Source organism: Stegastes partitus, unplaced genomic scaffold (assembly GCF_000690725.1).
Source record: "Stegastes partitus isolate 25-593 unplaced genomic scaffold, Stegastes_partitus-1.0.2 Scaffold96, whole genome shotgun sequence".
In the NCBI taxonomy this organism is placed as follows: domain Eukaryota; kingdom Metazoa; phylum Chordata; class Actinopteri; family Pomacentridae; genus Stegastes; species Stegastes partitus.
This window is the reverse complement of record NW_007577827.1, coordinates 613,744-624,891: the sequence shown is the minus strand read 5'-3', so window position 1 is coordinate 624,891 and position 11,148 is coordinate 613,744. Positions and strand designations below refer to the sequence as shown.

The following is an 11,148-nucleotide window of genomic DNA, read 5'->3' as shown; positions in this document are numbered from 1 at the left end:
TGTATTAGTTGCAGTATAATGTCAGGGTATAGTTAATAAAATAAACATATTTAAGACTACTGTTAACCTCACACACAGCCACCTACTTACATGAAAGGAAACAAATTAAAGTGAATATCCAGGATAAATCTTTACTTTTAGTCATAATTTGATCGCACCATTAACACACATCTGATGTTATAGTAAAGCTCAACAGATCTCCAATGTTACCTTAATGTTACCAATCAGCTTAAACATACCAACACATCAGACTGCTCCATTATCAAACCCATTTTAAGTATTGTGATTAGTGGGTTATCGCTTTATGACAGGAAAAGTAAAGACATGGCAGCGTGTGATAAAAGACGGCTTCACTTTGATGAGAACAAGAACAGACTGTTCCTGGGAACATCGTTGCATGTTTACTTTCACAACAGACCAGTCTGTCAACTATCGTAAACCACAATAAACCAAACCTGATCCAGATGGCCGTTTATTAGTTGTGTGTTCGGAACAGATTTCCAAGTTCTGATGGCCATGAAACTTGCTCAGAAATTAAGCAATTTAAATTCATATTAGAAAACGGCCCTCAAGGAACAGAAGTGAGAAAATGTAATGGAGCAGGGAGGGTTCATATCAAACCACAAGACGTTCTTCCCTCCTTGAGGCATCAACAATCATGAAAACTTGATGGAAATTAAAAAAAGCTGTATCTGACCTGTTCAGCCACTTGTTGGCGGTGTCCAGCGGGGCCGGCAGGCTGCTGCGCTGCCAGGTGTGGTGCCACAGAGTGACCACAGGTGTGACGTTGGCCTGCAGCAGCTGGCGGGTAAAGCAGCGGTAGTAACCCAGCAGAGTGGTGTTGGGATGAGCCACGTCGCCGGTCGGCACCAGAGCTGACCAGTTGAGGGAGAAGTGGAAGTGGTTTACCCCCACCTGTCTTATTTCATCCACCTGAAGAGATGGACAAAGTATGTCAGTGTTTATAGCCTGATGATACAAACTCACATAAGACCAAAGTGAGTTCACCCCTGTGCAAAATCACATAAATGTCAAATTTACAGAACTGCATCACCTCTCAGTTACTGCCTTCTTACTTTAAAAAAAAAAAAATTCACTTTAGTTTTTTATTTTCTTTTTCACATATATAAATGAACATAGATCACCAAACAGCTCACAGTGATCAAGGGGAGCTTACAGTTTTCAGTGTACATCAGTTTTCATTTATAAGAGAGAAAAAAAAGTCACGTCATCGTTTGAATGCTGATGTCTTTGTTTTTAAATCCAATCCATTTGCTCCACTTTCTATTAAAAGCATCTGTTTTTATTCCTAAACAATAAGTTTTTTTTTCATTACATATATTTCCTGTACTATATCTAACCATTGTTTAGGTTTAGGTGGGTCTGAAGCAAGCCAGTTTCTTGTTATGGCCTTCCTGCCAGCCATGAGAAGAATTTTAACCAGAAATTATTGCTTTATTTCTAAGTTGACAAGTACAGTATTTTGTCTTATGAGCAATCAAAACTAAATATTTTTTTTAAAAAGACTATGTTCAAAATACAGGTTCAGTGGTATTCTCAGTGCAAAAAAAGTGAACACACCCGTGACACACAACTTACAAAACCCTGTGATCACTGAAACCAAATTGAGCACACTTGGGATTCCCAATTAGCCTAAACCCATGAATATGTTTATAAAACTACATAAACACTTGAACTTTCTCAGTTTTGGACCTATGGGCTTGTGTCTATCTGCATGTTTGCATCATGTCTCCACATGAAAACTGAATGAATCTGGTTGCGTGACTTCACAAAGATGGAAAAGGATATAGGAAGATCTATGAACAACTAAAAATCAGTCAAAAGCAGCAATCAGGAGGCATAGAATGAGTCATAGTACCACTAATCAGAGCTGCAGTGGTCGTCCTCCTAAAGTGACACCACAGACAATGTGTTACTTCCACAATCTATCTCTGAAAAACAGAAGGGCAAGTGCTTCAGACTTGGCACAGAGGTTATCAAAGGATACCAAAGTTTCTCTGACAGCTCAGACAGTGTGAAGGACATTTGCATGAATCAACATTAATCTTTCTGGGCGACAGCCAAGAAGAATACATTTGCTTGCTCTTTGGCACTAAAGTGAAATGAAACTTTCCTACAATGCATAAAAAGTAGCCTGATGAATATTGAAAACACATTCTTTGGTCAGATTATATCAATTTGTTCAGCTCAGATGGGGACCAGCATGTTTGGTCAGGACCAGCACACTGAATGCACAGTGACGGCAGTGGAGCATGGAGGTGGAAGTATGATTAGGTGGACAGTTTGTGGCATTGAGCTCCTACTGTGGGGCCTGTATGTTTAATGTAAAACTCTAAACTGTCGGTTTGTAATATAACAGGAGATCAAATATCTCACTGTTACACTGAGCAGTATTGCAGTTACTGTAAGGTGATATGATTGCGAATTATTTGACATTTCAGTGATATTGCACTGAGGTTGAGGTCTATAAAAACTCCTTTTGGTACAAAATTGTATCTTATTAGGATGAAACCATATTGCTGTTGCCACACCTTTTACTAGAACATTACAATAAACCTTCCTGCAGAATATTAAACTGTCGCTCACTAAAAAGCATTACTGACAGGTGCATCAGATCAATATATGTGGAAAAAGCTTGCATAGTGCTGATCACTTGTAGACTCACATTATCGTCATGTTTTGTTTTCCAAAGCTTTATTACCTTACAAATATGTACCTCAAATGTCAAAATTGTTGAGACTACGTTGTAATTATTGGGGAATGCCAAGAAAATCAATGTGCTGCAAACATTTTCATTGTAGTCTTTATTGGTTTAATTCCTTATCCAACACACACATGATCTGTCACTGACTCACACATGTGATCATCAGATGAGGGAGGATGAAATTGTTCTCAACTATCAGAAACTACTAGTGCCTGCTGTTCACACTGTGCCTGATCTGTTATCTGTGGAAAAGATAGTTTTCAGCACAACAACTTTGTTCTTGTCGTTCTCTGCTGTTTAAAAGATAGAGACGGAGGGACAGACCTGTTGTCGGATGGTGGCGTAATCAGCACAGTGTGCGTTTCGGCGTAAAGGGGGCGAACTGAAGCCCTCCAGCCTCATCAGCTCCCCGTTGTTGGTGTTCCACCGGTAAACGCTGGGGTCTGCAAACTGGCTGGGTGTGGACTCCACCTGTGACACGATTAGAAAAAAAAAAAGCACACCAGTGTAAACATGCGGACGATCAAACATTACATTCATTTATTACGCACAACTGCAAATAGAGGCCAAATGGGGCAAATCGATGGTAACAGTTGGCTCTGAGCTGCTTATCTAAGCAGGCGGACTGTGTGAGTTTATGTGGTTTATGATTAAGAGAGGATCCATCGTTGCGCCTGTTTCTGAGCTGGACTTTCACCATGAAAACTGCATTTTCAAAATAATGTGATGCGACAAATTGGAGAGGAAAAAAAAAATTAAATAGAAATAATAGGACTTAAACATGTCACACAGCTGTGAATAAGACGTGTGTGTTATGCTGGGGTTTCTTCATTCAGCAGCACACAAAGTTGATGTTCAAAAGTAGAATTAATGCGCAATACAGAGTGTCTTTTGCAGAGTCAACAAAACTTCACGCTTCACTAAATATTAGTTCCATCTATAGTATCCTGAATCTCTCAACCAAAGCTAATGCAGTCGAGTTAATGTTTTGTCAAATTGTTATTTCTTAGGAAGCAGTCTAGTCGTGTTTCATTCATTACCAGACATCAGACTCTCCGTATCTTTTCAACAATTGGACCTTTTGCAATAGAAAACACGCTCCTTCCTGCCATCCTCAACACACAGCACACAGGCGCACAAACAAACACACACCTGTATTGAGTTGGCCGACACACCCCATGCAAAATCACAGGGGAAGACTCCTTGTGCTGGTCTGTTCTCTGGAAGTTCTGGGAAACCGTTTCTCTGGATGACATTTCTGTAGAAATGATGACAAAAGGAGCACACTCAATTCAGGACGAGCTGTGCTGAGAACGAGAAAGCAGTTCTGTGGTCTTGAGGCAACGGTGAATGTTTCCAGAACTAAACTGTAACCAAATTTGTGGATATATTATGCAACGCTTTATCCACTTGGCTTTTATTTTGTTAGAAAAATTCTTTACTTTGCAAGAAGATAGAAAAAACGTCAAAATTGGCTTGCACTGTCAGTTGCTAGAAAATATTAAATATAGGATATCTGTATCGATGTACTATACATACTCTTAAATAATAATGAATTACAATTAAATTAGATCATGGACTTATTGGCCACAATTTTGTCACAGTCACAGTTAACATATTAATTTACACAGTCCCTAATGTAGAAAAAAATGCAACTTTGTTTCCAGTGTTTGTGTATTTGTGCACCTCCAGTGACTACAGATATTCTATCATAAATGTATCAGGAAGAATATTTATGCAAAACACCTGCTTCTGTACCAAAGCATGATACGATATGAAGGGAAACTTCACAGGTGAAATCTAGATCTGCTGCTCCTTTATTGCTAAGCATAAGATAATATAATTCTTAAAGGACACACTGACATACCTGTAACACCTGTAATGGCAAGAACAGTTTAATTATGCAGCACACTTCACTACAAGTAAACCCAATGTGCTTTCATTAAAAGACAAAATACAGAAATATAGGCATCAACAAGACACCATGAACAAAATCAGCCTGAGTAAAGGGTAAAATCTGAATCACTCAACTGCTCGTCACAGATACCACACAGTCAGAAACATCAACACAATCAAATACAAAGCCCTGTTCAAACCACACGTAGCAAAGAATACAAGAAACAAGTGCTACACACACACCTGTAAAAGGTGGCAGATGTCTTTGGCTCCCTCTTCATGTCAGGAGTGTTGAAGTCGACATAATAAAGTCCCCGTCGGATCCCATATTCTCTGTGCCACTCAAAGCCGTCTATCAGAGACCAAGCTGTGTATCCGATCACGTTCACGCCATCTATGATGATTGCTGAATCACAAACAAAGACAGATGTGAGGATGTCAGACAAGATGCTTTTTCCTCACGACATGGTGTGATATGGAGCACAGGTGGAGCTGTTGTGAATAAATGGAACTGGACTCACATTTCAGCGCCTCTGCGATGAACCTCTTGAGGTAGTACATGTGTTTTGGGTCTTCTGTCTTGGTGTTGCCGAGGACGTACCTGCAATGAAGACAACAAGGTGTTCAACACAACAAACACCAGAGCAACACATAGGGCAAGTCTGCATCACAGGGGTACAAACAGAATCAACATGTAAACCTACCAACCGCTCTGCACCACAAAGATGGGCGGCCTGTCGTACTCCGCGTTGACCCAGTAGAGCAGCATCCTCAGGTCCAGATCCTCCTGCTGCCCAAACTTCAGGCTGTCGTTGATGAGCTGGAAGCTGAGGGCTGCTCCGTGAGAGAGGGCGAAGAAGTCAGCGGTTCCCTTCACCTGCTCCTTCTCCTCCTGGGTGAAGGAGGGCAGCCGAGAGCCCAGCCTGGCCTTCATGCAGGGGGGGTAGTCTCCGTCTGTGAACAGCGGCCGGGCGAACCAACCCAGGACGTGGTCCAGGGAGCACTGGCACTCTCGCAGGCTCTCCAGCCGGGTGCGACTGGGCTTGATCCAGTGAGAGGCCAGAGCCATGGACAGTTGGCCGTGCTGTCGGGGACGGTAGTGGCGGTCGTAGTGATGCCATGTGGCCGCGTGAGCCTGGAGGAGAGAGATAAACAGTGAGAGGAAATCAGAATCCATCAGTCAGAGGTCATCGCAGGAGGGTAAGTGCAGTTCAAAAAGCTTAAGACGAGCAAAGCATTTGAAAGATACACAGGGAGACGTCTGTGCAGCAAAATAAAAATGCAGAAATTATAATTAGTAGAAGATTTCCAAAAGTGAAACAGCAAGTATATAGGCTTATACATATCAGCAGTGGTGCAAAGGCTATTCTCTCAAGTACATTTTCTCCTCTCAAATACTTGTACTTCACTTGAATAGCCAACATCCAGAGAGAAATATATACGTTTTTCCTCATTGATTTGACAGTTCCTAAATCAAATCATCAGCGAAAAGATGAATTGTGATGTGTTTTCTAGATTAAAACGACTCAACAGCTTATAAAGTTGCCATTGCTCCATTCACTGCAACAACAACAACAACAAAATGCTCCTTAGACTTCATTGGATCAGTTATAATAATCCAGAATATCTAATAATAGTAGAACACAGTCAAGGAAACATCTTGACATTTCTTTCACACATATAAGATGATAAAAACATTTCAAAGGGGACAAACAGTAAGATAGAAAAAAACTATAAAAAGATTTTTAAAAATCCAAACAGCTACTAGACATAAAACATCACAAACTTTACTTTCAAGTGTAACTTGGGTCAGGAATTGATCTTACTCAAATTATTTGAGCACTAAGATGAAGTTGTACCTCTGTGATGACAAAGAGAACATTTCATAAAAACACAGTTTTTAAGATGTTGTCAAACTCTGTTCCGGTTCTGACCTTGAGCAGATTGTGTCCAACCCGGAACGGAAGGTCAGGGTCGTTCTTTATCCCGGGAGCGACCACTCCGGTGCCGTATCCGTGGCGGGCCACAACAAACGGGTTGTCAATTGTGATCCAGTACTTCACATCATCTCCAAAAGTGTGGAAACAAAAATCTGCGTAGTCCTTGAAGATCCCCACCAGCTCCGGGTTGCTCCAGCCGCCGAGGCTCTGCTGCAGGTGGTCGGGCAGGTCCCAGTGGTACAGCGTCACCACCGGCTCCACTCGGTTCTCCTTCAGCCGCTTGATGAGCGTCCGGTAGTAGTTGGTGCCGATTTCGTTGTAGCTCCCGCGGGTGCCGTTGGGAAAAATCCGGGACCAAGACAGGGAGAACCTGTAGTGGCTGACCCCGAGCTTTCTGATGGCTCGGATGTCGGCGTGGATGTTGTGGTAGCTGTCGCTGCCCACGTCCCCGGTGGCCATCCGGTTCCCGCCGCGCGTAAAAGTGTCCCAAATGGAGAGGCCCTTGCCGTCCTTCTCAAACGCGCCCTCCACCTGGTAGGCAGCGGTGCCCACCGCCCACATGAAGTCCTCGGGGAAGGTATCGTAGAGGAAAGCCTTGTCCCCTGGATAGGGCAGCTTACTGAAGCGTCCCCACGTTTTTAAACCGGCGTTGGGTTTTGCGGCCGCAGAGGTGAAGGCGAGAAAAGTCAAAAGGGCGATGAGATTACTCATGATGTCTGTTCTAGAGGTCCAGTTTTTGGAACTGGTCTTTACTTGACCATGCTTTGAAGCTTTCAGGGTCTAAACAGAAGACTGTGGAGTGCAGCCAGCCAGCTGTGAACCCACCACACGCCGCCTCTCCAAATCTATCAATTATTAGCCAAAGCACCTGACGCACGAAGGTCTCCAGGCACAACATGATGTTAAGAGCCCCAAATGATCAATCGTTTGCATAGCAGGGGCTCATTATTTCTCTAAATAACTAAATGGACAAACAAGAGGGCCTCATATTGAATCAATCTGTTTAGTCTGTGTGTCCAGGTGAGGCCCCAGTTGTACGTTTTCTTTAAAACGAGGCCTTTTGCTTTGAGTGGCCCAGGTGCTTAAAGCCCAATATGATCTCAGTAACAGCACTATTATCATACATCCTCAGCTGGTAGATAATCTCATAACTCTGTTTAAATGTCACATGTCAAGAGCACCAAACCTCATCTACATTTCTCCCTGGATGAGTCAGAGGATGATGGGGAGAGGAAGGGGTGAGGAGAAGATATGCAAACAGCAGAGGCAGTGCACCCTGCTGCACCATGTTCACATTACTTCCTTATCGTCCTGCTTTCAGCTCCGTTGCCTGGAAACTCAGACTTCCTCCTGTTGGCCATCTTTGCCATCTGCATGAATTTCTGAAGAGGTGTGAGGCTGTTGGTTTGTGTGTGTTTGTGCCGCAAGAAGTTGCAGCTTCAGAGGACACCTTAGATCTAAAAGTTTTCTGGACAGAACTTATATTCACCTATAGCAATGAACACATGTAGTACAAGTTTAATACATGTTTTGATTATATTTCAGCAGTAAATAGTATTTTCAATATACAGTTAAAATGATGGACTGATTGAAACTAATCAACTGATTTCTGAAGCAAAAGCAACATTTATTTAATAATTGGTGTCTAGATTGTTGTTCAGGTGGCATTCAATTGCATTAAAAATCAAATGTAAATAAATCTGGAAAAAAAAAACATCACAAAAGCAAAGTTGTAACTTAAAAAAAAAATATGTTCAATAATAATAGGATAAAAAAAGGGATTTATGGGCAGTTTGATTGCTTGTTCCAACAGTCCTGCATAGTTTGGTTATTTAGTTATTGTTTTCACTGCTGATTTAAATAGAGTACAACTGTCATTTTACAATCAAGCACTGTAAAAGGATAAGTAACGTAAAACTATAGATGTTTGATGTAGACATCACCAGTTTTTACCTTTTTTTTAAAAGAGTAAATTCATGCTTTGTTGTTCTTTCATTTTACTTATGTCTAATTTATCAAAACAAGAAGATCTTTAAAATAATAGTTTAAAAATATTTAGTATTATACACATAATTTTATTTTAAAATAACGGCAAATATCTGCAAAGTAATAATTATTTTTATCTGCTTTAAATAGAGTTAAACTTAAATTTTATGGTCATTAAGTTTAAAAGAATGATTTAAAAAATACAGATTTTCATGATTTTCTTTGAAAATAGCAGCAAATATCTGTTATATAATGATATTTACAACTGTAAAAGAATTAATTAGCATTTGTAAAAAAACAAAAAAAAATTGGTGTTGACCTTATTTACAGTTTTGCCTCTCCCTTCTTTGTTGCTTTTTGTTTATGTAAAAAAAAAAAAAATCTGATTTCTGTGATCTTAATAGACGTTATCTGTAATTTGACAAAAGAGGATCATCTGTGAAATAACAGTAAATTGCTAAAACACATTTGAAAACAATCAAAACATGTTAATTGTTAGATTGTACAGCTCAACAAGTGGCAGACTGGAAACTGTCATCATTCACTGAATTTTCCCTAAAAAGGCAGGTAGTTTATTTGATGCAGGACTCAGCTGGTCACAGATCAGAACCGAGGGCACAACAAGCCGTGTGGGTGTTTTTTTCCGATGAGCTGCACTGGAAAGTTCAAAAACTCAAGTGTATGTGCATAAGCAATGTAGAGCACGGCTGCTCTCGCATACAACACAGGAAGAACACCATTGAGCGATGCTTAGCAGTCTGAGAGTGCAAACACTGGACGTGCTGTGTGTGTTCTAACTCAGTGCTCTACACACTGCAAACAATGAAATCAGCACTCATTGGAACACATCTGATAAACCTGTATGTGCCTCATGATGGGAACGTTTGTACAGCAACACTGAAGTTTTACAACCTTCATTATGGTAAAAAAGATAAAATGCAGGCGACTGTTAAGAACACTTCTGGTTTGTCCATTTTCAGCCACATCAAATATAAAGTGTGTGTTACGTAAACGAAAACCTTACATAAGCAGGAATGAAGTCCTTCTGGTTTTCCTCGTTTCTGACAACAGCATGACAATCATTGTCTGTAGGATTTAGCCTGCAGTTTTCATACCCTTCAGTATTCATACCCTCCTATTCATCATGACATTGCTTTTGAATTGTGGTTCAACAGAAATATATATAAAAAACAAGCATGTCGAGACCTGTAAACTAATGTTTTGTTGAACAACCCTTTGAGCCAATCACTGCAGTCAAGTGTTTTCTGTAACTCTCAATCAGACTTCTGCACCTGGTGACAGGTGTTTTGATTTTGGCCCACTGCTCATCAGCAAAGTGCTCTAATTAGTCCGGGACTGTTTTTTTCTTTTTCTTTTTCTAATTATTCTTTTCAAGCACAATTCAAAAGCAATGTTTTATTTCACTAAATTGTAATTTAGCAAATTTTTATTTATTATTACTTTTTTCAGTTTCTAGTTATTTTAATGGACTATTGTGAATTTTGCCTTTAATGGAAGGGTATGAATAAATTCGAGGATGATTTGAGGATGTGTCGCAATTTAAAGCAGCCATTTGACGGACACAAACACACACACAAAATTTTTAAAAAAACCCTGAAAAGTTCACTGAGATGAGAGCGCATCCTGTAAAGAATTAGAGTTCCATCAACAACAGATCAAAAGGATGGTGTCAGTTAACAAAAGCAGTTCTGCAAAACTTTGTTAACAAAGACTACAGCTGCTAATTAAGACTTTCTTATGCAAATTTCAAGTGGCAGCTTAAAAAAAGTTATTTTTAAACTGCAGTTTGTTTGTGTAGTCATGCAAAGAAAAGCACAGTTGCTTCCATGTCCATTACAGGCCAAGTGTGAAGGATTTAGGAGCCCTATTAGCAGTAATGGTGCAGTCACTTTGACCTGGCATCTTTCTGGGAGGAGTATGCATGTTCCTCCTGTGCCTGTGTGGGTTCTCACCGGCTTCCATGCTCAGGTAAGTTGTAAGTGTGAATGTGTGTGCTTGGTTCCCTACTGATAAAGCTGTATGTAGAAAATAAGAATTGTTGTGTTTGTGTTACCTTAAAACCTTCTTCCATGCCCCTTGGTGTGGAGCTCTCCTTTGTAGAGTTTGATCAGCATGGTCACCTGCACACTATTGGCTCCCATCCTGGTGTGGTCTGCCTCAGCTGCTGCTCAGCAAATCGAGGATCCTGATTGGAGCAGCACTAATAATCAAGTGCCACTTGATTAAACTTGGAAAAACTAGTGAGCATCAATTTTCTGCCTTCCTAATGTCCTCATCTGGTAGCAGTTTTCTCCATGTTCCCAAAACTTATCACAACAAACCTCCATTGTTGTATCAGTACTTGTTTTAACCACCATTTGTTCTGCTGAGCAGTCAGTACAGAAAGTCTGAACATTCACAAATTTCTGGCTGCATGCAGATGAGGATGGGAAGTTTTCCTCATGGGTTCCTTTGCGGGAACAAGAAAATCATGAACTGACTTTCAACAGTTCTTCTCATAGATAGCTCTCAAATGAAGTTGAGGGGTATTTAGTTAGTGGCATCCTCGTCGCTAGATGCTACTAAATCCTAGACACTGGA

The 11,148-nt window shown here is 40.6% G+C and overlaps 1 protein-coding gene across 1 annotated transcript in view; it reads right to left on the bottom strand.

Annotated features, from left to right (window-relative positions):
- The window catches only part of kl (klotho), a 13,919-nt gene extending 6,647 nt beyond the window's left edge, over positions 1-7,272 (bottom strand). Inside the window, exons 1-7 of the mRNA XM_008277354.1 lie at positions 6,556-7,272; positions 5,326-5,756; positions 5,143-5,222; positions 4,865-5,027; positions 3,878-3,983; positions 3,050-3,196; positions 698-933 (exon numbers count right to left, since the gene is read on the bottom strand). Of these exons, the coding sequence (XP_008275576.1) occupies positions 698-933; positions 3,050-3,196; positions 3,878-3,983; positions 4,865-5,027; positions 5,143-5,222; positions 5,326-5,756; positions 6,556-7,272 (1,880 nt within the window). The remainder of the gene's footprint in view (positions 1-697; positions 934-3,049; positions 3,197-3,877; positions 3,984-4,864; positions 5,028-5,142; positions 5,223-5,325; positions 5,757-6,555) is intronic.
- Between the last annotated feature and the right edge of the window lie 3,876 nt (positions 7,273-11,148).